Source organism: Cololabis saira, chromosome 4 (assembly GCF_033807715.1).
Source record: "Cololabis saira isolate AMF1-May2022 chromosome 4, fColSai1.1, whole genome shotgun sequence".
NCBI classification, from domain to species: domain Eukaryota; kingdom Metazoa; phylum Chordata; class Actinopteri; order Beloniformes; family Belonidae; genus Cololabis; species Cololabis saira.
In genome coordinates, this window is record NC_084590.1 from 46,518,488 (window position 1) to 46,545,477 (window position 26,990).

Here is a 26,990-nt window from a genome sequence, read left to right on the forward strand (position 1 = left end):
CCGGGAACTGACCCGGGAACCAGGAACTGGCCCGGGAACTGACCCGAGAACTGGCCCGGGAACTGACCCAGATACTGACCCGGGAACTGACCCGGGAACTGACCCAGATACTGACCCGGGAACTGACCCGGGAACTGACCCGGGAACTGACCCGGGAACTGACCCAGATACTGACCCGGGAACTGACCCGGGAACTGACCCAGATACTGACCCGGGAACTGACCCGGGAACTGACCCAGATACTGACCCGGGAACTGACCCGAGAACTAACCCGGGAACTGACCCGGGAACTGACCCAGATACTGACCCGGGAACTGACCCGGGGACTGACCCAGATACTGACCCGGGAACTGACCCGGGAACTGACCCGGGAACTGACCCGGGAACTGACCCGGGAACTGACCCAGATACTGACCCGGGAACTGACCCGGGAACTGACCCGGGAACTGACCCGGGAACTGACCCGGGAACTGACCCGGGAACTGACCCGGGGACTGACCCGGGAACTGACCCGGGGACTGACCCAGATACTGACCCGGGAACGGACCCGGGAACTGACCCGGGAACTGACCCGGGAACTGACCCGGGAACTGACCCGGGAACCAGGAACTGACCCGGGAACTGACCCGAGAACTAACCCGGGAACTGACCCGGGAACTGACCCAGATACTGACCCGGGAACTGACCCGGGGACTGACCCAGATACTGACCCGGGAACGGACCCGGGAACTGACCCGGGAACTGACCCGGGAACTGACCCGGGAACTGACCCGGGAACTGACCCGGGGACTGACCCGGGAACTGACCCGGGGACTGACCCAGATACTGACCCGGGAACGGACCCGGGAACTGACCCGGGAACTGACCCGGGAACTGACCCGGGAACGGACCTGGGAACTGACCCAGGAACTGACCCGGGAACTGACCCAGATACTGACCCGAGAACTGACCCGGGAACTGACCCGGGGAGATTTTATTTTTGGTGTTATAAAATATGGAGTTAGATTTTTCCAGCAGAACTCCCTCCATATTAATGAGTTTGTAGACGTACATTGTGTCTCGCACATGTGGTACCATTCGTCCTCTTGTATTTGGATCTTTAGGCCCAATCCCAATTCTCCTTCACTCGCCCTTCTTTTCTCCACTCGCACTTCTTTTCTTCCCTAAGCCCTAAAAAAGAAGGAGGAGATTTTAGGGCACTTGAGATCTAGGGCACTTGGCCCAGGTGCCTGTCCCATTTCTCCCCCTACCCCTCGTTTTCATCCCTTCCCTGATCAGGAAGCTGAGAGCCAAAAGCTGTTTTAATTTCAGCTGTAGCGCTGTTAATATGGCACTTTATTAAGTTTTAATATTTTTTCAGGTATAATGGTAACCTTAAGATCCCCAACCGGGGCTCAGTTTATCCAAATAACGCCTGTTAAGAAATTTGACCCGATGTTTTCGGAGATGAGAAGAGCCGCCGCCCCCGGGGAGCAGCCTCAGCTCACAGCCCGAGAAGAGACGTCTCCGCCGGGTCAGGCTGCTCCGTCAGCCCCGGGAGAGACACTCTCTCCCGGGACGCAGCTCTGTTGAGAATCACGCCGGCTGAAATAAATCATTTAGGAATATGTTGGTTTAATAGATGAAATCTAACAGTTGTAGCTACGCCTGTTAAGAAATTTGCTCCGAAATTTAGAGATTTCTGTCTGCCGGGTCCGGAGCTTGGGTCCGCGTTAAATCGACGCAGAGCCTACGGCGAGGTTGCGTAACCTCCGCCGTAGGATCTGCGTTGGTGTAACGCGGAACCATAAATCCCTTTATTCTGGCGTGATCTTCCGCAACTTTATCTGAAAGTGTGTAAATTACCCAGATAACAGCTGGATTACTTTGTGGTTTCTGAAGACTATTATATCAGAAACATCCAAAACAAATCTGACGAGTCACAGGATTATTTCTCTCTATTTCTCTGAGACCAGTCTGCCTGTTTGCCTTCGGTCGGCGAGTCAAATCGACGCAGAGCCTCTTTTTTTCATACCCCCTCGCTCGCCAAGTCAGCATCTGAAATCCCTCGATTTGAAGGGGCTATTCTCAGCCCCTAGCCCTCGTTATGCCCCCTCCCCCTAGGTGAAAAGAGGAATTGGGACACCACTACCTTCACGGGAACGCGCAAAAGTTAGGGTTAGGGAAGAAAAGGAGGGCGAGGGGGAGTATTGGGACGCACCCTTAGTTCTGCTTCCCATTTTGCTTTTATATAGACCAGGGTTCTCCAACCCTGGTCCTGGGCCCTCATTTATCAACCGTAGAAAAGGTTCTAAATTCCATCGTAGGAATGAAATTTAGAATATTCAACATTTGGGGGGGTTGAGAGCAAAAAAAAAAAAAAAATACATTTACTGACAAGCTATGGGAAGTGTATTAATAAAAATGAAGAAACAAAGACATTTCATATAAGCTTTTGGCAATATCGTTTTTTTCACGCATCAGTTTAAGACAGTGTTTCTCAACCCTGGTCCTCGAGGCACCCCTATCCTGCATGTTTTAGATGTTCCCCTGCACCAGCACACCATGATACAAGGAGCTGTGTCAACAACAGAAGTGTCCGGACCTTGATGACAAGTTAATGACGACCATTGATTAGAATCAGGTGTGTTCATGCAGGGAGACACCTAAAACATGCTGGATAGGTCTCTCCAGGACGGGAGTTGGAGACCCCTGGTATAGAGGGTTGAGTCCCCTCTGCTCTCCCCCATAGCTTGGTAAAAAGCCGAGCTGGGCGGAGACCCCTTCTGTTTGTATGAATCCACAATGACTCCAATCACCTTGTTTATAGTTGCAACTGGCCTTATCGCTTTTGTGAAATAATCACTTAAAGGAGCCGTCTGTAAGAAATGTCCAAAACTGGTACTGCAGTCACTTCCAAAATATTGTTGAGCGGCGTGTATCCTCCCCCTCCTCTCCCCGACCAGAGGTTGCCAGGTAGGCTGCAGAATGCAGCAGGAACATAGGCTGACATGGCTGCGATAATTAGAGCCGAGCTGGCAACCCGGATGCTGAAACAATACTGACTTGGTGATTGGGAGATAGGTGGAGGGTGGAGCTTCAGAAACAATACTGACTTGGTGATTGGGAGATAGGTGGAGGGTGGAGCTTCAGAAACAATACTGACTTGGTGATTGGGAGATAGGTGGAGGGTGGAGCTTCAGAAACAATACTGACTTGGTGATTGGGAGATAGGTGGAGGGTGGAGCTTCAGAAACAATACTGACTTGGTGAGTGGGAGATAGGTGGAGGGTGGAGCTTCAGAAACAATACTGACTTGGTGATTGGGAGATAGGTGGAGGGTGGAGCTTCAGAAACAATACTGACTTGGTGATTGGGAGATAGGTGGAGGGTGGAGCTTCAGAAACAATACTGACTTGGTGATTGGGAGATAGGTGGAGGTGGAGCTTCAGAAACAATACTGACTTGGTGATTGGGAGATAGGTGGAGGTGGAGCTTCAGAAACAATACTGACTTGGTGATTGGGAGATAGGTGGAGGGTGGAGCTTCAGGCCAAAACAAAAAATGACAACATAAACATCAGTTGAGGGCTGCAACTCCTCTTTTTAAACTGGAATATCCTGGCTTGAGTGCTGTTGTCAGTGACATAAGTATTTGAAATGAACATGATTTTTAAATCTCTGTTGACATATCGGGGTCATTTTATGATTCGTTTTATTATTGCTCTTACATACAGCTCCTTTAAAGGAGCATGAGGCTCCTTTTAAGAAATGAGACTCTCTAGCGTCACCCTTCGCCACGACGGCCGTTGGGGGTAGAACGGGGAGACCGCGTATGCAGCGTCATGTGACGTCACATCCGCAGGACAGCGCGGGAAATTCCGGCCCAGAATTGCAGCACATTTTGCAGCACACAGCCTGTTCAAGGCAACGGAGAGATACACTAGAGGGCTCATTCTTTTTGGTTTGGAACGCTTCATCTGACATTATTACTAGAAGACTTAAAACATATATGAATGTTTTTCATAAATTCTGCCTCAATCCTGCCTCAAGCTCCTTTAACTGCATGTATCTATATAAGATTTATATTATAAGTCTTTGTTTTCGAGGCCGTACTTTGTCTTTAGCTCTTTAAAGCTTAGAAATTCCCCATCCTCCGAAACCGTACACATAGCTGTCATTCCTTTTTGTGTTTTCTTTGAATACTGGATCGAGCACCCCTGGTATGAATTTATTTACTTCCACTCTAGATAAAAAGTCTCACTAACAAAGTAGTTTTAGTGTTTCCCTCCCGTCAGTTAGGAGCCCTGCCCACCTGGGCTGTGATTGGCTGAGCTGGAGGCGTGACGGTTTATAAAGAGCTGGTATCTCTGCGCTGCAGCTGGACGACTCCGGGGCAGCAGGATGGGAACCAGCAGCTCCAGCAGCTCCGGCGGGGAGGAGGACGCCGGCACACAGGAGCTCCTTCAGGAAACCGGCTGTGAGTCTCCGGGTTTCAGGGTCCGGGTTTCAGGGTCTGGGTCAGGGTCCGGGTTTCAGGGGCCGCTTGTCTCTTTGGGAAGAACTAAGATGAAGGACCGGATGGAAAAGCTCCATGTGGACCATGTGGACCATCTGGAACCAGTTTCCCAGATGGAAACGGTTTTAACGGAGGCCGAGGAATGTAAACACTTTACTTTTGTGGACTAAATGAGGACTAAATGACCTTAAAAGATTTCCTTACGTGACAAAGGAGGAATGTCTCTGTGGAGGAAGTTCCTGAAGTGGCCGTTTCCATGGAAACCAGTTGAAAGATATTTACAAATACAATGGAACTTGATAGATTTATGATTCTGTCGGCTCGAGAGCAGAGCTGCGTCCCTAATCCCACACTTCCACTCTAACAAGTAGCAGAAACAGTGAGGTTTTTTAGTGCGTCCGAAACATTAGTACGTACTCAATAGTACGTACTATCCATACTCATTCTGGAGAAATGTATTAGTATAAATTGATGGACACTAGCTAAGCAGAAACTTCCCACAATGCAATGCAGCGGTGTTTGGTTGCTAAGTGCTGCGCAGATACAGATATGTCATAAGTATAATATTAAGTATAATAATATTAACTTATAATATTCGTATATAATAATATGATATAATCAGTACTCGAGTTGTAAAAATAAATCAGGGGGGATGGTGGATTTTATCATATGGGGACAGATAATTTGTGCTGATTACAAATAATATAATATATTACAAATAATAGCAGTGACCAAACACCTGCAGAAATACTGCAGGAATGACATAGCAGCAGTTAAATGCAGCCTTCTGTAAGCTTTAAATATCCACTGGGCTTACATCAAATACATCAAAATCAGTTTTCTGAACTTATCAATATGTCTCTGTCCTTCACAGGATAAGTAAAATGGATCACTGCAAAAACTCAAAATCTTAACAAGAATATTTGTCTTATTTCTAGTTAAAATGTTTCATTTTAGTAAAGAAATCTCATTAGACTTAAAATTGAAATAAGTAGAAAAATCTGCCAGTGGAACAAGATTTTTTTGCTTGTAGAAGATAAATCCCACTGGCAGATTTTCCTACTTACTTACTAATGGGGAAATACAGATTTTCCTACTTATTGCAAGTGAAAATTTACTTGAAACAGGTGAAAATTGTCAAATAAGTTATTTTTCTGGTGATGACTCTAAATGTTGAAATAGCAGCAATTCATTGATGAAATGACATAAGGGATGGAAAGGGGGGATGATTTGGACCGTTTTTATTTCAGGGGGGGATGCCATCCTCCCTCATCCCCCCTCAATTCCAGTACTGGATATAATATCATCTTGTTTGGGCCAGGATAAAGGGGAAAGAGCGGAGCGGTGCTGCTACTGCTGCTGTAACAGGAGTTGTTACCATGGTAACAACTCCCCCTCCCAACGGCAAGAAGTGCCGTGTGGCTCTGACTAGTACATCCCAATTAATGCATAAATACTACTGATATTTACTCAAAAGTGTACCGAACTTAAGTATACTTTTTGAGTATATACTGTTTAGTATGATCCGGACATGCAGGTTCTCTACTGACCACTAGGGTCTGGATTAATATGATCGATTGACAGCTGTTTTGGCCAATCGCTCGCCGTCATCACTTCCTCATCCGGTCGCCAGTACTGGAGTTGAGGGGGATGAGGGGGGACGGCATCCCCCTGAAATAAAAACGGTCCAAATCATCCCCCCCTGTAAAACTACCATCCCCCCTTTCCATCCCTAATGTCATTCCATCAATGAATGTGGTTTTACTGCTATTTTACATTTAGAATCATCACCAGAAAAATAACACCAGAAAAATAACTTATTTGACAATTTTCACCTGTTTCAGGTAAATTTTCACTTGAAATAAGTAGGAAAATCTGCCAATGGGACAAGATTTATCTTCTTATTACAACCAAAAAAATCTTCTTCTATTGGCAGATTTTTCTACTTATTTCAAGTGAAAATCTACTTGAAACAGGTGAAAATTGTTGTTTTTTCCAGTGATGAGTCTTGTTTTAAGTGTAATGAGATTTTTTTACTAAAATGAGACATTTTAACTAGAAATAAGACAGATATTCTTGTTAAGATTTTGAGTTTTTGCAGTGATCCATGTTACTTATCCTGTGAAGGACAGAGTCATATTGATAAGTTCAGAAAAGTGTTTTTTTTTATTGTTGTTTTTTGATGTATTTGATGTAAGCCCAGTGGATATTTAAAGCTTACAGAAGGCTGCATTTAACTGCTGCTATGTCATTCCTGCAGTATTTCTGCAGCTGTTTTGGTCAGTGCTATTATTTGTAATATATTATATTATTTGTAATCAGCACAAATTATCTGTCCCCATATGATAAAATCCACCATCCCCCCTGATCGAGAACCGGGCCGGGCCACCGGGACCCGCAGGTCCAGGAAAACCCAGACGGTTTTACGCCTGGGCGCCCTGATAGGAGGCGACCCCCCCTGAACCGGGTCCCCGCCCTGAGCGGTCCTGATACGGTCCTGATACGGTCCTGATACGGGCCACCAGGACCTGCTGAGGGTGATAACAGCTGCTCGTGGTCGTACAGCTGATCTGACACAAACTGGACACGATTACATGATGTTTTTTAATTCGGAATGAATTATTCTGAATTAATCTATTTTTTAGTAATACCGAATTGAGGTTTACATGGAAAACACGTTTGATCGGCTTTCTCCAATTCCTCTTCAGGTCTGGGGGTTGGGAAGGTTCTGATTGGATAGGGGGACGGACCGGAAGTTAAACTACCGGAAGAAAAACAAACTTAGTCGCTACAATTTTGAAAAGCTCACATTTTAATGTTTCCTGCCATCTGTTCTTTTAATTATTTCAAGATCCTCCAAGCTATTTATTAAATAAATTGTCGTGCTGCCATCTTGAAACTTTGTTTGAAAAACAAGCCCAGCGCGGAATATAAGTGTCATGGAGACAGACGGACGAAGGAACGAGCAGAAAGAAAGACCGGAATTAATTTAAAGAGGAATGAGTGTTTACATGATCGCAGAATTATTCTATTCGGATTTAAAATCAGAATAAACCAGCCAACTACTTCGGAATTAAGTTTAATTCGGAATGGCCATTTTCATTCAGAATTAGGTGTTTACATGATAATTTTTACTAATTTTAATTAATTTTAATTCTGAATTAAAGAGGAATTAAACTTCCTATGTAAACACACTCAACATTGAAACATAATTCTTTAACTTTAAATAATGTCAGAAAATCTAATACATTATATTTATATATGTTATTTAATCATAATGTGCTCCTGAAAGCTCTAAAGATTATAAATATTAAAAAGTATAAAGATAAAAACATCTTAAAAACTAAAATATTTAGTTCCATTTTAAAGGAATCAAAAACTGCAGGTCCTCTACCGACCACTAGGGTCCGGATCCGTGGCTGACCTCCATCTACAGTCAACGACGGCGATACGTTGACCATGGATTACCCAGAATGCCTCAGGACTCATTGATCGTGTGGTTAATAGGGATGGGCGGTATGGACTAAAAAATGTATCACGATAATTTCTGGCATTTATCCCGATAATGATACTAATGACGATAAAAAAAAAACCCAATTCAACTCCACCTTTGTAACTATAAATCTATCACCACATTCAGTCTTTGGAGCCAAAACACTGCTCTAAAAGATACTAAATACTACTAAATGTCATCAATTAAATTAAATTAATAAAAACCAATTAAATGAGTTACACCCTTTCCTTCCTTCCTTCCTTCCTTCCTTCCTTCCTTCCTTCCTTCCTTCCTTCCTTCCTTCCTTCCTTCCTTCCTTCCTTCCTTCCTTCCTTCCTTCCTTCCTTCCTTCCTTCCTTCCTTCCTTCCTTCCTTCCTTCTTTCTTTCTTTCTTTCTTTCTTTCTTTCTTTCTTTCTTTCTTTCTTTCTTTCTTTCTTTCTTTCTTTCTTTCTTTCTTTCTTTCTTTCTTTCTTCCTTCCTTCCTTCCTTCCTTCCTTCCTTCCTTCCTTCCTTCCTTCCTTCCTTCCTTCCTTCCTTCCTTCCTTCCTTCACGTACGTTGTGCGTGGATTTAACTCAGAACTCAGATGTGTAAATCATCTTTACACAAAAACGTCATCAACGGGAATTTATCGTTTTTTACCGCGTGATGACAAATTCTTACCGTGGGGAATTTTTTTGACGGTATATCGTGAACGGTAAAATATCGCCCATTCCTAGTGGTTAATCAATAACCTCTGTGTTTCAGTCTCGGCCGGCCACCTGCAGCGTCTCAGAGAGAGGTTCGACTACCTGGACAAGGCGGGCCGAGGACAGCTCAGGTGAGTTAGCCGGGCCACGCCCCCCCTGTTGTCGACGCCCACTTCTGTAGAGAATGTGGCCCGATTCTAGTCTGGTTCCTCTGGTTCCTGGACCCGGTACCAGTAGCTGAAACTGACATCCAACCCATCAGAGAGAGGAATGATGTGAAGTAGGTGGAGCTACAACCAGACTAGTGTCTGGTGGTTTTTGAATCAGAATATAAACCCCGCCATTCTGCCATTGGTCCGGTACGTTCTGTACCGGTGGCGGAGGTTTGAGGTGTCAGTCAAGTCAGGGTCCGTCTTTTCAGGCGTTTAAAGCAGCACTATGTAACTTTTCCACCTTAATATAATATTTCATCATCATCATTGTGATGGTACATCAACTTCCAACAGGTTTAATGAACCTCTGTCATGGTCTGTATCACCTTCACTGGCACTATGTAACTTTGAGGAGCATGGTAGGAACCCTTACACACTAAAAAACTACACATTTTTACGACTTTGACTGCTTTACGGCATACGTCACTTCCCCCTCCTTCCCGATTCGTAGTCGAGACCAAAGCTGGGCGGGGCGTGGAGCGCAGAGCTCAGCAGAAGCTGGTGTCATGGCCGAAGCAGCGGAAAAACCCAAGAAAATAAAAGTTTTATCGGAGGAGGCGAAAAAAGAAAGCGGGAGAGTAACAAGCTAAATGCCCGGACAAAAAAAAAATGCCCGGACAAGAATAAACATTGGCCCGGCGTTCACTCGCTGGCGTGAGCTGAAAGACGAGGAGGGATGTCCGACAAGAGAGACAGAATTGTTATGATACAAATGTAAATGTAGAGTTCTATGTTCAATAAGAATCAAGATTAGAATGTTTTCACATACAGGGGATTTGTCTTGGGTTCTAGTATTTTTCCTGAGAACTGTAAAATTGTGCAGGGCTGATCTGCAAAATATAAGGAATGGGCATTCAGTTATTCACAGGTTATAAAGTATTTTTTTATTTTGTCAGTAAGTATGTTGGACCAAAGATCCTACATCCTACAGAAGATAGCGCATTACCGTTACTGCCAATGGTATGAAATGGTATACACTTCCGGTCTCCTAAATGGGCGTGGCCGCCCCTCTCCCCACATCGTTTTGGAAGTATGTTGGACTACTAATTTATGACGAAGTCCCTCTAAAAAACGTGACAGGAAAAAGGTGCAGAGCGTATGAGTTTGTCGGGCGCATTATCTCGCTGAAACAACTTAATAAAACCAAGTTGAATTTAGTGATTTTCAACTTCGTCATATTATATTGTTTAGCCAAAAATAGATACATTACCTCTTTGCTATCCATCCTGCAAACGACCGCTGAAAACAGAAAAGTAGTTTTGAAAGTCTGTCCCGTCTTCTCTCATCAAAACAAATGCAACGACGGGGACAGGAGTTTTCCTGCAGTACGCGCTGGTGCTCATGGGAAATGTAGTGTTCTTTCTGGTAAAGCACTACCGCTTTTGTCCAAAGGAGCTGCCAAACTCAACCAAAGCTGAAAGTTACATAGTGCTGCTTTAAGGTCTTCGAGTATTCGCCCGCTGGATATCGATGACATCATCATCACGGGGCGGATCCGTGGCGGCGCCTTCTGATGTTTCTCTCTGCTTCCGTTTCAGGATGGAAGACTTCGAGTCCATCCCCGACTTGGACTCGAACCCCATCAAAGACCGGATCATCGCTGGATTCTTCTCCCCGGGGTACGGGAGGGACCAGAACCCGCCGTTCAGTTTTTGCTTTGATCGGTTTACAGCTTTACAGGAAGCAGTTGGCATTTCCTGTTTCTCTGCCCTCCAGACAGGAAACGGTGGACTTTCCCGCCTTTGTCCGGGTTCTGGCTCACTTCCGTCCCAGGGACAGGAACCGGAGCAGAGACAGAACGCAGCCAGAACCGCCCAACACCAAGACCCAGAAACTCAGATGTGAGTCTCTGCTCCGGGCGAGTGTTTTGACCGAAGCTCCGCCCAAAGCTGAATGATGCTAACAGCTGTTTGTGTTCAGTTGCCTTCCAGCTGTACGACCTGGACGGAGACGGGAAGATCTCCAGAGCCGAGCTCCTTCAGGTGCGTGGTGGTCCTGCTGGTCTGCAGGAACCCTCTAAAGCAGGAGTGTCAAATGTGCGGCCCGAGAGAGATTTTCATGCGACCCGCGAGAAGTTTCCAACGCAAAAAAAAACGAAATGTTAATTTACTAAAAAGGAAGGCATAAATAATTGCCATGAATCGCAGCATATCCGATAATATATTTCTTCTACAAATCCATCGTTATTCCACATTTTTTTAGTTTTCTAGACTGCATTTGCCGATTTTATTTCTTTGTAGACGGTCGTTTATTTTTATTAACTGACTGCTATTATATATTTTCGCAGGAAACATATCACTGCTAAAAAGATGATAGAAGATATTTATTCGGAGAATTTCAGTTTTGAATATAAGGATAGTGACAAAGTAAAACAGTTAAAAGAGAAGTGCTGACTTTTTCGGCACACTGGCGTAAATATCCGGGCCAATTTTTAAAAATAAATACATTTAATTGTACTGGAAAAATCTCTAAATCACAAAGAAACACTCTCGGATGTAATAAGAAAGATTTTGCTTTTAATTAAATTTCCTATAAAAAAGCGAAATATAAAAAAAATACTTATTTCTGTTTATCTTTGTAAAATGATATTAAAAGTATCTTACATAATTTGGAAAAAAAAAACAGAAATTTCAAGAAAAGATCCTGAAATATATTTTACATAATTAGAGTGTAAACAAAGTGCATATTTCCTTTAAAATTAACTAAACTGATATTGGATTAGATAACAATAGTAAAAAAAAATTATTTCGCACCGTTTTTGTTATTTTGAGCGTGCGGCCCGTGAGAAAAAAATTGGTCAAATCCGGCCCGCCAAGCAAAATGAGTTTGACACCCCTGATCTAAAGCTGACGGCTCGTATTAGAAAATAAACCAGGGCGTCATCGGCGTAGAGAATGACCAGAAACCGGAGCCCTGTATCAAGCTGTGAACCTGTCGGCTGGCTCTTTGATTGACAGGCTCTTTGATTGACAGGTGATTTGACTGACAGGTAATTTGATTGACAGGTGCTGCAGGAGATGCTGGGCCTGCAGGTGAACGAGGAGCAGCTGCGCTGCATCGCTGAGCGAGCCATCCAGGAGGCCGACCGGGACCAGGATGACGCCATCTCCTTTGACGAGTTCAAAAAGGTGCAGAAAGATTAGAATAGCAGCGCTGGTATCGTTTGTTCAGGTGAGACCCGGCTGGACCTGGACCTGGACCTGGACCCGGCTGGACCGTATCCGATTACTTCAGACCACCAGTTCCAGTTCTGATCTTTTTCTGAGAAAATACATGAATAAACTTTCTAAAATAAACATATTGAAATACTTACAAGTACTTCAAGTACTACAGGAGAAGTACAAGTACTCTGTTCTGGATGTAACGTGTGTTTCTTTGTGTTTTCAGTCTCTGGAGAAGGTGAACGTGAACGAGAAGATGAGCATCCGCTTCCTGGAGTAACAGAGGTCCAGACGGAGACGAGGAGACACCAGGAGACACGAGACACCAGGAGACACCAGGAGACGCCAGGAGACGCCAGGAGACGCCAGGAGACGCCAGGAGACCAGTGGCGATTCCTCTAAGACTGCAAGGGAAGCTCAGCTTCCTCTAAAATGTCAAAAAATAACTGGTCAAATATGTACTGTTGTGTTTACATTTCATTGACTATATATGCGCTAGAACGGGATCACCTTTACTTCAGCCTCTTATCAAAGTCACAGACGCAACTTTCTCCTCATTCATTCCTGCAGCTTCACGTGCAGAAGCTCAGCATCTATGGCAGGGGTCGGCAACCCAAAATGTTTTAGAGCCATATTGGAGCAAAAACACAAAAAACAAATATGTCTGGGGTCGCAAAAAATGAAAAGTCTTGTATAAACCTTAGAATGAAGACAACACATGCTGCATGTTTCTATATTAGTTATAACTGGGGGAGGATTTTATTTTTCATTATGCACTTCAAGTTAAAAAGTCAAAATGTCGAGAAAAAAGTCGAAATGTCGAAAAAAAAGTTGAAATGTCGAGATTAATGTTGAAGTACAATTTTGAGAAACAAGTCGAAATGTTGAAAAAAAAAGTTGAATTTCGAGAAAAAAGTCGAAATGTTGAGATTAATGTTGAAGTACAATCTCAAGAAAAAAGTCAAAATGTCAAGAAAAAAGTTAAAATTTCGAGAAAAAAGTCGAAATGTCGAGATTAAAAAGGAAAGGAAAAAGGAAGAAAAAATAGAAAAAAAGGAAAAAAAGAAGAAAAAGAATTTTAACCAGACCTCGACCCAGGTCGGTGTATCTGAGTTGTAGTTCTGGTGAGACGCCACCGGGGGGAGCTGTTGCTCAAACATTTCCTGCAGCAGACGGGACCCAGAACTGGTCCGGGGCTGGGGGACCATATGGTTCCTGGACGAACCCCCAGACTCCCCAGGACCCCCCGTGGAGGTTTAGACCATCTTTTACACTTTATTAAAGCTTTTAACCCTTGTGCTGTGTTTGGGTCAAAATGACCCAATTCTTCCTTCTTTCTTTCCTCCTGCTCTCTCCTTCCTTCTTCCTTTCCTCTTTTCCTCCTTTTTTACCCTCCTTTACTCCTTTTTCTTCCTACCTCCCTTCCATCATTCGTTCCTTTATTACCTTCTTTGATTTTGCTTCTTTCTTTCCTTTTCTCCATTCCTTCCTCCCTCCCTTCTTTCTTTGTCTCCCTTCTTTCTTTCTTTCTCTCTTCCTTCCATCTTTTCTCCCTTCCTTACTCCCTTTCCTACTTCCTTCCTTCCTTCTTTTCTCCTTTCTTCCTTCCTCCCTTCTTTCCTTCCTTCCATCTTTTCTCCCTTCTTTCCTCCCTTCCTTACTCCCTTTCCTACTTCCTTCCTTCTTTTCTCCTTTCTTTCTTCCTTCCATCTGTTCTCCCTTCCTTACTCTCTTTCCTACTTCCTTCCTCCCTTCCTCCCTTCCTTCTTTTCTCCTTTCTTCCTTCCTTCCATCTTTTCTCCCTTCTTTCCTCCCTTCCATCTTTTCTCCCCTCGTTACTCCCTTTCCTACTTCCTTCCTTCTTTTCTCCTTTCTTCCTAACTTCATTCTTTGCTCCCTTCCATCTTTTTTCCTTCCTTCCTTCCTTCCTTCCTTCCTTCCTTCCTTCCTTCCTTCCTTCCTTCCTTCCTTCCTTCCTTCCTTCCTTCCTTCCTTACTTCCTTCTTTCCTTCATTCCTTCTTTTCTCCGTTCACCCTCCCTTGACCCAAAGACAGCACAAGGGTTAAAGTCGTGCACCTCTGATCAGCAGGAAGTAAGACACCATGGGACACACAGGTGGAATTCTGGGAGTTTATTTTGGATCTTTTTTTAGATCATCATGGTCCCGCCGGGTGGGACGGGGGACAACGACCAGGATCCACACACAACAAACATTAGTGTCACACCGAGCCGAGCGTCTCTCTCCAGGAAGTAGACGGAGCCGTCCTCCTCTCTACTTGTGAGGCATCGCGGCGAACAGCAGCCAGTAGAGAGAGTAGCCGGTTCCTGTGGAGACACGAGCAGGTTAACGTCTTCAAGGACACATGAGACATATGAGACCTGATATGAGACCTGATATGAGACCTGATACGAGACCTGATATTAGATTACTGTAATGTGTTATTAGCAGGATGTCCAAGTAATTTGCTGAATAGGCTCCAGCTGATCCAAAATGCAGCAGCACGAGTACTGACAGGAATCAGCAGGAGAGACCACGTCACTGTTTTTTTAACATATATTTATAAAACTGTTTTTACATACTGCACAAAAGATCTTATCTGTCGATTCCTTGTATGTCTGACATGTGAAGAAACGACAATAAAGCTACTTTGACTTTGACTTTGACTTTGATTTGCAAAACCTGATAGTGCCTTATGTTCCTGTCAGAGCTCTCCGTTCTCAGAGTGCAGGTTTACTCGTTCCAGAGTATCCAAATGCAGATTTGGAGGGCGGGCGTTCTGCTATCAGGCACCACTACTATGGAACCAACTTCCAATCTGGGTTAAGGAAGCTGACACCTACTCCACCTTTAAAACTAAACTTAAGACATTTCTGTTTAGTAAAGCCTATAGTTGGTGTTTAGTAAACCTCTAGCTGGTGTTGGTAAATCTCTAGGTAGTGTAAACTCTAGTGTGTTAGAGTCGCTCCTGTAGTTTCTTGTGCTGGCCCCCCCTTCTCCTCCCTTTTCTCTCTTTTGTCCATGTTGCAGCATCCTCTGCCGGACACCGGAACCTGCAGCGTGGGAGTGAGAGGGGCAGGGTAACGGCCCGGGCAGGCGGGGGAGAGGTTTGTCCCTCAAGACTCCTCTCCCTGGCCCTGCCCCTTTTCAACCCTTCCCCGACCCTGCACCCCAACCTGGGACTTGCTGATTGGGCCGGAGCTTCGGGAGCTGCGTGCTGGCCTGCGGTCCCCACCCCTGGTCATCCCGTTGCTGCTTCCACCTGCCTGCTGTGCTGTTGACGTCCCTGACTCCCCCAGTCTGGCCCTCGGCAGGAGGGTCCCCCCTTATGATCCAGGTCCTGGTCCAGGTTTCTTCCCTCCTAAAGGGGAGTTTTTCTTGCCACTGTTTGGCTTAAGGTTTTTCTCCCACTAGGGGAGTTTTTACCTGCCATTGTTTATGTAATAATTGCTCGGGGGTTTATGTTTATGCTTATGTTTATGTTCATGTTCTGGGTCTCTGGAAAGTGCTTAGAGACAACTTTTGTTGTATTAGACGCTATATAAATAAAATTGAATAGAAAAATTGAATTGAATATGAGACCTGATATCAGACCTGATATGAGACCTGATATGAGGATCCAGACCTGCAGGTCCTCAACTGATCACTAGGGTCTGGATCCAAACCTGCAGGTCTCTCTGGACTCCTACATGTCCTCAGGAGCTGGTTACCTGCAATAGTTAGCGTCATGGTTGCCCGGTACATCAGCACGTCGGTGGTTCCTCCCTTGATGTGGACCGGCAGCCCGTTGTCCATCTGCGGCAACGCGTAGCGTTGGACATCATCATGAAGAGAACAGAAATCAGGTTTTAGTGTTTGAAGGAGAGAATTCAACAAACGTAGCGGCTGAACCCGCTTCACCTCAACTTATCACAAATGAACGCTTCATTTAAACAGATGGGGGTGTGTCCCTTCCTGAGATACGGCCTCGTAGACCAGGTCGGCCCAAACAAACCCGAGACGGCCTGGTTCTGAAGGGACTCGGTACATTTTGAAACATAAAACACACAAGTATTAAGGCCATGCAGGAGAAAAAATATTTGAGAGGGGAAGATTTTTTTTTTATTGTGCAGTTCGAGCAAAAAGTCGAAAAGTCGAGATTAATGTTGAAATACAATTTCAAGAATAAGGTTGAAATTTCGTGAATAAAGTCGAAATTTTGTTTTTTTCTCGACATTTCGACTTTTTTCTCAACATTCCGACTTTTTTATCGAAATTGTACTTCAACATTAATCTCGACATTTCGACTTTTTTCTCGAAGTGCGTAATGAAAAAAAAATCTTCCTCCTCTAAAATATTATTCTAATTTTTCTCCTGCCTGGCCCTAATACTCTTCCGTAGAAATGTCCAACTAGGATATTAGACAAACATTACGGAGATTAAATTACCATTCAAAATGTTTGTTTAAGCATTTTTCCTGAATAAAGTCTCCACTTATCTTGATTAAACACCAGGAAAACGGACCTGAGTCCAATAAACAGAGCAGGAAGTGGTGAAACCTCCTCGTCTGTTTTATTTGGGTCTTATTTCCACTAATCACCTCCAACTGCTGCAGTTTGAGCTGAACCCCACAAACATCGTCTGTGTTGACCCGCTTCCACCTGGAGCATTTGTGACCCGGTTAACGGGAACCAAACGGACCGGTGCTGCCGGTTCCTCACCTGGAAGAGTTTCTGGGCCTCGGGGACCTTGTTCCTCAGCCTGCCGGCGGTGCTGCTGAAGGCCCGGCTGGCCACCACGGGAACTTTCTGCAAACAGAGAGAGGTCAGAGGGAACCATTGTGGTTCTGGTTCTGGCTCCAGCTGTGGATGTTTAGTCCCCCTGTAGGGACCGTTTGGGTTTTTCTGGCTCATTTCTGTCCTTAATGGGGGAGTTTTGTTTTTGTGTTTGTGGTGATTTTATTCTCCTTTTGGAGGATTTTGTCTCTAAAGTTGTTAACAGTCTCTCAGAGTTCAGTTTGGAGTTTTGTGTGGTGATTCATCAACCATCCATCATACTACTGCTAGTACTGCTACTACTATTATTACTACTACTACTACTATTTTTATTACTACTACTATTTTTATTACTTCTACTATTACTGCCACTACTACTGCTACTACTACTATTGCTACTGCTACATTTAGCAGAAGCTTTTACCCGAAAGCGACTTACATCTGAGAACAACACAACAATAAACCACATAGGACTGCTGAGGTGCTGCCATACTAATGCTAATGCTAGAAATGTTTTCCTCCCAGGTAAAAAGCCAACTAGGGTTGCCACCTTTCAGAAATAGAAATAAGGGACGCCCTGATTTCAGCAGCGCAGGAGCCAAAAAAAAGCCCCAAAACTTCTAAACTGCATAAAAATGTGTTTATTTTATATGAAAAAACAAAATGCTTTAATTTAAAGTTTAAAGTGCTTTAATAGCATTGAACTTGCATGACTGCACAGACAGCCAACCATACTAGCAACAGAAATTGCCTCCTATGCTATTTATGTCCACATCAGCCAAGATGTAAAATATAGCCTACAGGTGAAGAATATGGTGTAAAAGTTAATTTATTTCAATAATTCAACTAGAATATGGTGTAAAAGTTAATTTATTTCAATAATTCAACTAGAATATGGTGTAAAAGTTAATTTATTTCAATAATTCAACTTCAATATGGTGTATAAGTTAATTTATTTAAATAATTCAACTAGAGTATGGTGTAAAAGTTAACTTATTTAAATAATTCAACTAGAATATGGTGTAAAAGTTAATTTATTTTAATAATTCAACTTACAAGGTGAAACTAATATATTACCTAGTCTTATTACATGCAAAGCAAGATATGTGAAACCTTTATTTGTTATAATTTTGATGATGGAATTGTTTATTGATTTCATAAAATACTCTCTAATTTATTCATAAACTGTGAGCCATAATCACCAAAATCATAATAAATAAAGGCTTGAAATATCTCACTTTGAATGTAGTGGGGAAATAATATATTTGTTTCACCTTTAGTTAAATTTACTACGAATGACGTTTTACTACTACTACTACTACATTTAGGAGACGCTTTTAATCCGAAGGCGACTTACATCTGAGAACAACACAACAATAAACCACATAGGACTGCTGAGGTGCTGCCGTACTAATGCTAATGCTAGTACTAATGCTAATGCTAGAAATGTTTTCCTCCCAGGTAAAACAGCCAACGAGCTCCGGGCCAGTCGGGTCGTCCAGCTGCTCCGTTAGGTTTCTATTTACAGCTCAGACAAAAGAGGAAGAGAAAGTCTCAGTTCCGGATTCCCTCCTCAGCTGAGGTTCTTGTTTCATAGATAAATATGTTTGTAGATATCTTTAGTGGAAGTGACAGGTTACAGTCTTTATCTGCGCATGTGCTGGTCTTGGGGGTCGATGGTCATTTTACGCTGCTTGTATCCAGAACCAGAACAATGATGTTAGCAGCAGATGAGCCCTCCAGATGTTCTCTCTGACAGAACATCTGGAGGGTTCCCAGTAGCTCAGGAACCTGGACTCCAGTTAAAAACAGAGAGAGGTTGGTTCAGATTTACCCCGACTGATAAAAGACTCAGACATTTAAGGTGATTACAGGTCCTGGTTTAATCTCCCTTAGTCCTGGTTTCACCTCAGATGTCATTTCATTAGCGACACTTCAAATGTCAGATTTGATCAAAATGAAAGTAAATATAAATACCATATTTTCTGCACTATAAGCCACACCTGCATATAAGCCGCATCCGCTCTATTTAAAAAAAAAAGATATGCAAGCCACAGATATTTATGTTGTTAGCGAGATTTACAAGAAGGTGAGCGAAAAGTTGCGCGAAGCAGCATTTGTTTTGAATTTGGATACAGGAAGAAGAAGCGGAAATGATGGGAATTGCGTCATGATGTTCTTCGCGCGTCGCTGGTTTGATCGGGATATCCTGAATGATTAATTACCATGTAAACGGAATATTCAGAATGTTTCAGTAACCGGAATATTAGCAATAACCCGAATTTTGACTGCATGTAAACGTAGTCAATGGTGCTGCTGTGGAGCAGGTCAAAGACTTCAAGTTCCTCGGAATTCACATATCGAGGGACCTGAAGTGGCTACACACATTACAAAAGTGGTGAAAAAGGCCCAACAGCGGCTCTACTGCCTGAGGCGTCTGAAGAGGTTCAATGTGAGCCCCCGTATCCTCAGGGCCTTCTACACAACCACCTGATGAGCGGCACCACTGCCTGGTTCGGAAACTGCACCGCTGCAGAACAGAAAGCAAAGCAGAGGGCAGTACGAACATCACAGCGCATTGCGGGAGGGGAAGCTTCCACCTCTCCAAGAGCTTCATGAGAAACATTGTGTGGCTAAATAATACACTGTGCGATTATTGGCTCGTTTTGAGCCGATTTTCCAGTCGTGCGACTATTTTTTGGATCGGGCCAGATTTCGACCCAATTGTTGCTCGTGCCTCGTGCAGTATACGTGGGGTAACGTCGAGAGAGTAACACCTCACGATGAGAGAGTAACACCTCACGACGAGAGAGTAACACCTCACGACGAGAGAGTAACACCTCACGACGAGACGGTAACAACTCACGACGAACTCCCGATCACAAATCGTGTGCTCGCAAGAAAATCAAACGTGTTTGAAATCCTGATCCATGTCTGCCCAACCATACGCATACGGCGTAGGGTTTGGGGCGACCTGCACCGTATGGGGCATGATGCCACGTAGCCTACGCCGTAGGCTCTGCGTTGGTGTAATGCGGAACCATAAATCAGCCTAGTGTGTGCTCTGTGTGCTTTTCTGAACTCTTCTCTTATCTGTTGTCTCATTTTGCTGTGACGCTGGGTCCCTCCGCCGAGACACAACTTTTGCGGTATGCGTTCATTGTTGTGTCTAAAAATGATGTGCAGTGCCCACCCAATCAGAAACGGTACAGATATTTTGGGATTTTTTTGTATATATAAAAAAATAAAATTATAAAAAAATAAAGGATCCCCATAACCTTTGATCGGGTGGGCAGGACGCATGTTTGGGTGGACACAGCCACCCCTGCCCCAAAACCGGCCTCGAGTTCCAGTACTCAGAAGTCCGACGGGAGGATTATGATCGTATAGTGTGAGCAGACGGGTCGCATCCGAGCATCGGGTCGTACAGTGTGAGACCATAAATCATGGGCTGTGAACTTTTGAACTCAGCGATCTAGTCGTGTAGTGTGAAATGGGGCTGAATCAAACGATTTAAAATATTGCACAGTGTATGCCCAGCTTAAGGCCCAAAACATAATTCGGGACATCCATCACCCCAGCCAGAGCCTGTTCCAGCCACTGCCTCACCCACGGCAACAAACGGTACCGGTGCATAAAGAGCAGCACCACCAGATTCAGCTTATAGACTGCTGAACAAGACCTAGTTCTGGTGACAGACTGAACTGAACGTGTCTCTTCTTAATAGAGATTCTTATATTATACACATAGGCCCAAGACTATTTATTTTTTCTATTTTTTATTTCACATACTGTATCATGTAGATTATTCATGCACTATGCATTTTGTCTTTTGTCTCTCTATCTTTTTAACTGCAATGATGAGCCTGCACAACCAAGATTTTCACCCATGTTACTTGTAATATGATGTGACAATAAAGATTGTTTCTGATTCTGATTCTGAACAGTCCAGGGAGTCCAGATCTGGTCCCTGGTTCTGATCCAGACTCTCTGCCGGTTTGTACCTTCGGCTCCAACAGGTGGAGTTTTATGGAGGTTCAGACGGAGACCAGAGTCATGACTGTTTAACGCTCCACCAAGGTCAGGGTTCCTGGGGGCGGGGCTACCCGCTCCTGGGAGCCAATCAAATCATCCGGAACGTGTGTGTGTGTGTGTGTGTGTGTGTGTGTGTGTGTGTGTGTGAGTGTGTGTGTGTGTGTGTGTGTGTGTGTGTGTGTGTGTGTGTGTGTGTGAGTGTGTGTGTGTGTGTGTGTGTGTGTGTGTGTGTGTGTGTGTGTGTGTGTGTGTGTGTGTGTGTGTGTGTGTGTGTGTGTGTGTGTGTGTGTGTGTGTGTGTGTGTGTGTGTGCGGCTGTTCTCTGTCTTTCAACACGTGAAACACTTGCGTTGTCACTCAGCTTCAAGTGTCGGCTAAAAACAGACGAGCAGGAAGTTCCTGCTTCTCCTCGCTACAAACGGCAGCAAGTGAAGAGTGTTTAACCTCTCCGGTCCCGTCCAGAACCGAGGACACGTCCTCTCTGGTTCGGTCCAGACCGGATTGAAGGACCTGGGCTTCGTCAACAAGAGCTGGGGCCTCATTTAAAATGGACTGCGTAGGAGTCATACTAAAAGTGCACGTACGCTCAAAAGCCGAAAATGCCGGGCGCAAAAAAAAATCCGGATCTATAAAACCGCGTGCACGCAGACTTCCACGTAAGGTTCTCTTTATAAATCACAGTCCAGCTGGAAGGCTGCGCACGTGAATCCGCCTGGTATCCCGCCCTCTACACGCCCACTTTCTACCGAAAATGGAATCATTTTGCATATGAATGAGCCTGTTGAGCATGCGCAGTGGCTTCCTGCAACCTGTTTGGCTTCAGAATGAATGAATGAACGTGTCGAGCCACCGTGCCACTGAATTTCACTGAGATCTGAGATCTAGATGTTGTTGATGAGGAGGAGGACAGGAAAACCACATTATTTCGTGGTCACAGTAAAAGTAGAAAAATAAATAGTATAAAATAAAGCGAGTGAGTGGCAGCACGCCGTTGCTGCGCGGAACGCCGTGAGTTCCCCGGTGCAACAGGGGGACACACGTCCCCCCGTCTTTTCAAAATCATGTTTATTTTCCCCTTACTTTTTACAGTTTAAAAACCAACGGTAGGCTCAGCCTTAAATTGCAAATTATCAAGACACTGTATGAAAGCGATACGAGAACGGCCCCGTCTCCCCTCAGAGCTGCTCAGGGCGGGTTTATGGTTCTGCGTCACCAACGCAGAACCTACGGCGTAGGGTACGCGGCGACGCGCACCTACGCCGTAGGCTCTGCGTCGTTTTAACGCGGGGCCATAATTTAGGCACCATACACCCGCACGTAAAGGTTTCACGCGCCCGTAAAACTCATATATATGAAAACAAATCTGAGTCCCTTTAGGGAAGAAATGAGGGGCTCCGTGGGGCTCCCTAAACGCAGCCCCTCATTTGTTCTGTCCTAAAGCGGTGAAGGAGGTTCCCGGCGTGTCCTGCACCGCGGCTGCAGCTCCAGCAGCAGCAGAGTCCTGACTGACTGAGCTTCACACACAGAGGAACACGATCAGCGCTATATTATTTTATTTTATTATTTTATTATTTTAAGTCTGATATATTTTGTGATATGTGATGACATTATTAAGAGTATGACATGAATCTGGCTTCATTTCACCACCTCAAACCCTGCGCCGCCAGTTCCCCGTGTCTTAAGTAAATTCTTACGGGAGGGTCCGAGTTGCCGTAAAGATAAGCAGATTTTTCGGTTAGTTTTTTCTTTTTAGATCCGAGGATTTGCGTAGAAGGCGGCTTCCGCAACTTTCAGGCGCTTTTTCTGCGCAAGCAAGCTTTATAGATGAGGCCCCTGATCATTAACAGAGGAGCAGGAAGTCCTCAGATCTCTAGATTAACCTTAAAAAACCAGACTATACGCTGAAAGTTCCCCCTGGAAAACAGGTCCAGTCAGTAGCGGGTCGGTTCCGGGTCGGTTCCGGGCAGAGCTGGGTAGATGAGCCAAAAATTGTACTCAAGTAAAAGTACTGTTACTTCAGAATAATATGACTCAAGTAGAAGTAAAAAGTAGTCATCCAAATAATTACTTGAGTAAAAGTAAAAAAGTACTTGGTGAAAAAACTACTCAAGTACTGAGTAACTGTTGAGTAACGTCTGATTTATTTTTTTAACACAACCATTCAAACAGACAAAAGTACAAAATAATCATCTTCAGGCAAATTAAATCAATAAAATAATAAAATAATTAAAATTAATAAAAAATAGTTGTAAATTCACCAAAGTCACGTTAGCACCATGGCTTAGCATAGCCAAGCTAAAATAGCTAAGTGGTGGTCGCTGAGCGGAAGTGCACGTGGTACAGCCCTATTGGATGGATGATGGATGATTGGATGGATGGATGGATGGATGGATGGATGGATGGATGGATGGATGGATGGATGGATGGATGGATGGATGGATGGATGGATGGATGGATGGATGGATGTCCCCAACAGGTGTCCCTGAGACGAGTCCCTGACAGGTGTCCCCTAGACCAGTGATTCTTAACCATAGGGCCGCGGCCCACACTTGGGGCGCGAGCGCCATCTAGTGGGCCGCGAAAAAAATCAGTTTTATACATGTGGGGACTGCATAGCAACTCCCGACCAAATGAGGAGAAGACACTCAGCTAGCTGTACGTGTAATAGTAAGAGAAATGGTGTGTATTTACAGAGTAAATCCTTCATTTTGCACAGAGTAGGTTTAGATCCGCCAGGGTCAGGGATCGATTAATTGGGTCTGCGCCCAGAGCGAGCGAGCGCGGCGTGATCATTTATCCTGACGCGTCCCCGCGGCCGGGGAGGTCGGTGCCACTCGGGCTTGCGGGCTCCGTCGTTACTGCTGAAGGATTGTACATGTAGATGCAGGGCTGACGTGTCTGCTGGACTGGACTGTTGTTCGGGCTTTCTCAAAAGCATCGGAAAGATTCGGCTACTCCGCAGCCAGAGAGCTGCCCGTCTCAGCTGATCAGGCTCGGATGAAACCTGACGCGCTGAGTCCTCTGACAACTGATTAATGTAATATCTTAAATAAAGTACAGTCAAACTAAGTTTTGTTCCAGCTCTATTTTTAAATATGCACACTTGTATGCTTGTGTGTGTGTGTTGACGGCGCCTTTCCACACGGCACGCTGTGTGTGTGTTTTAAATACAGAAATGACACAAAACTGAGGGTGCTCCTTTCCACACGGCGCCCGAATGGTCGTCAAAATACGGTAATTAGCTTGGCTCTATATACAGAGATGAGAAGCATAACAGGTGGAAACGAAAGTTCAACCCGGAATGGACAGATTCATCCTGGTTCAGTCTTCCCACTGGGACAAAACCAGTGTCTCATACGTTCAGAGACCGTGGCGTTCAAAGTGCGAAAGTGAAACGCCACTGAAACAAAACACAAAGTTTTTCATCAAACATATTCACTCAAGTCTGAACTGAAGTCACAGAAAATAAACTGACCATCTTAAAACATCCTGCCCATGTTTGGGTCCAGATACAGCTGTGAAGCAGCTTTCTCCACAGTGAACATAATTAAAACTAAATATCGTTCCAGGCTCATCAATGTTTATATTCATTTATTAGAAAAATGTGTTGAGACAATTAACAAAGAAAAGGGGAAATTCAAACTGCTGGTAGAGAAATAAAATAAGATGTATTTTATTTTTAAGAGAAAAAAATATGTTTAATTCAAGTTAAACATGTTAATTGGCAAATATGTACTTTTTTTAATATAACAGTCAGATGCAGATGTTGATACAACTATGAGGCTACTTGAATATATATATATATATATATATATATATATATATATATATTATGATGTTCTGGACCTTCGCTTTAGTACATTTTCTCTAAATGGACCTCTTAAAGTTTTAGTTAAGTACCCCTGCTATACAGTGTTAATATTTAATGGGCCCCGGGCCACTCTGTACTGAAAAAATTGGGCCCCAAGGTCAGAAAGGTTAAGAACCCCTGCCCTAGACGAGTCCCTGACAGGTGTCCGTCGGAGGTCAATGCTGTCAGGTATTGCTCCGCTGATCTTATCTCTACGTCCTGTGAGGCTTTGGTTTAATTCTGAGGGAGAGGTGTAATGATCAACTATTGATCAGAGATTGAAGGCTGATTGATCAGCTATTGATCAGTGATTGACGGTTGATTGATCAGCTGACCCCGTTGACCTTGTGACCGGGTCCTGTGACCTTGTCTCTAACTACAACGCCGTGGCGAGGAACAGAAAATGTTTCTGCTCCTCCTACGTGCCGAGCTGCACCGTCGCTCTCCACGGCTCAGGCGCAGCTGTCGGGGCGTCCGTGTGGGGAAACCCTGCAAACACGGGTCGTACCCTCCGACACAATCGCCACGGCGACCGCACCGTGACCCCGCCGCGACCCCCCCGGCAACCCGAGGTCGCCGCCGTGCTCCCGCTGATCCGATCTACAACCACGAAAAGAGAAAAACCCTGAGCTGTACTCACCAACAAGTGGTTCATGTCGAGCTGCTGTGGAGTTTACCCTCAAGGACACACACACGCACACAAATACACACAAATAAATACACACACACACACACACGCACGCACGCACGCACGCACGCACGCACGCACGCACGCACGCACGCACGCACGCACGCACGCACGCACGCACGCACGCACGCACGCACGCACGCACGCACGCACGCACACACACACACACACACACACACACACACACACACACACACACACACACACACACACACACACACACACACACACACACACACTAGCAGGCGGGACCAGAACCTCTGACTCGCTGCCAAACTACGATCCGCCGTAGAGGCCAAACTCCAGTGTGTTCGTGTTCGTGTGTGTGTGTGTGTGTGTGTGTGTGTGTGTGTGTGTGTGTGTGTGTGTGTGTGTGTGTGTCTCAGGTCGGGTTACTCGATGAACTTATTTGGACTTCAGGCTGCAGCAGTTACACCTCAACGTTTTAAAGGCGCAGTAAAGGTTTTATTTCCCAGCATGCATCAGCCTTCATTTATTTGACCCTGGATAGATGGATGGATGGATGGATGGATGATGTTTATATGGATGGATGGATGTTTAGATGGATGGATGGATCAATTTTCAATTTTATTTATATAGCGTCTAATACAACAAAAGTTGTCTCTAGACGCTTTCCAGAGACCCAGAACATGAACATAAACATAAACATAAACATAAACCCCCCAGCATTTATTACATAAACAATGGCAGGTAAAAACTCCCCTAGTGGGAGAAAAGCCTTAAGCCAAACAGTGGCAAGGAAAAACTCCCCTTTAGGAGGGAAGAAACCTGGACCAGGACCTGGATCATAAGGGAGGACCCTCCTGCCGAGGGCCAGACTGGGGGTCGCGGACGTCAACAGCACAGCAGGCAGGTGGAAGCAGCAACGGGATGACCAGGGGGGGGGACCGCAGGCCAGCATGCAGCTCCCGAAGCTCCAGCCCAATCAGCAAGCCCCAGGTTGGGGTGCAGGGTCGGGGAAAGGTTGAGAAGGGGCAGGGCCAGGGAGAGGAGTCTTGACGGACAAATCTCTCCCCCGCCTGACCGGGCCGTTACCCTGCCCCTCTCACTCCCACGCTGCAGGTTCCGGTGTTGTTCATTCAGATATGCTCTTCACCACCGGCAGATGATGCTGCAACATGGACAAAAAAGAAAAAAGAGAAAAAAAGGGGGGGCCAGCACAAGAAACTACAGGAGCGACTCTAACACACTAGAGTTTCCACTACCTAGAGATTTACCAACACCAGCTAGAGGTTTACTAAACACTAACTATAGGCTTTACTAAACAGAAAGGTTTTAAGTTTGGTTTCAAAGGTGGAGGTGGTGTCAGCCTCCTTAACCCAGATTGGAAGTTGGTTCCATAGTAGTGGTGCCTGATAGCAGAACGCCCGCCCTCCAAATCTACATTTGGATACTCTAGGAACTACGAGTAAACCTGCACTCCGAGAACGGAGGACTCTGCCAGGAACATAAGGCACTATCAGGTCTTGCAAATAATACACTAATACAATCTGGATGATGGATGGATGGATGAATGGATGGATGGATGGATGGATGGATGGATGGATGGATGAATGGATGGATGGATGATGGATGGATGGATGATGGATGGAT

The 26,990-nt window shown here is 44.8% G+C and overlaps 2 protein-coding genes across 2 annotated transcripts; one reads left to right on the forward strand and one right to left on the reverse strand.

Annotated features, from left to right (window-relative positions):
- Positions 1 to 4,361: 4,361 nt before the first annotated feature.
- On the forward strand, positions 4,362 to 14,711 carry chp2 (calcineurin-like EF-hand protein 2). The gene is made up of 7 exons (XM_061719930.1): positions 4,362 to 4,458; positions 8,738 to 8,810; positions 10,430 to 10,510; positions 10,608 to 10,732; positions 10,812 to 10,873; positions 11,897 to 12,019; positions 12,279 to 14,711. Exons 1-7 carry the CDS (start codon positions 4,383 to 4,385, stop codon positions 12,330 to 12,332), a joined length of 594 nt encoding a protein of 197 aa, XP_061575914.1. The 5' UTR covers positions 4,362 to 4,382; the 3' UTR covers positions 12,333 to 14,711.
- LOC133442043 (cytochrome c oxidase subunit 7A2, mitochondrial) lies at positions 14,170 to 25,442 on the reverse strand. Its single transcript, XM_061719931.1, has 4 exons — positions 25,329 to 25,442; positions 16,752 to 16,838; positions 15,762 to 15,846; positions 14,170 to 14,378 (listed from the first exon to the last, which is right to left on the reverse strand). Exons 1-4 carry the CDS (start codon positions 25,341 to 25,343, stop codon positions 14,326 to 14,328), a joined length of 240 nt encoding a protein of 79 aa, XP_061575915.1. The 5' UTR covers positions 25,344 to 25,442; the 3' UTR covers positions 14,170 to 14,325.
- Positions 25,443 to 26,990: the final 1,548 nt, after the last annotated feature.

Coding starts and splice junctions, on each gene's coding strand:
- chp2 (XM_061719930.1), top strand. CDS start 4,383: ATGGGAACCAGCAGCTCCAGCAGCTCCGGCGGGGAGGAGGACGCCGGC. Junction 10,874..11,896: donor CCAGAGCCGAGCTCCTTCAG/GTGCGTGGTGGT, acceptor TTTGATTGACAG/GTGCTGCAGGAGATGCTGGG. Junction 12,020..12,278: donor CCTTTGACGAGTTCAAAAAG/GTGCAGAAAGAT, acceptor TTGTGTTTTCAG/TCTCTGGAGAAGGTGAACGT.
- LOC133442043 (XM_061719931.1), bottom strand. Junction 15,847..16,751: donor AGGCCCAGAAACTCTTCCAG/GTGAGGAACCGG, acceptor GCGTTGCCGCAG/ATGGACAACGGGCTGCCGGT. Junction 14,379..15,761: donor CATGACGCTAACTATTGCAG/GTAACCAGCTCC, acceptor GTGTCTCCACAG/GAACCGGCTACTCTCTCTAC.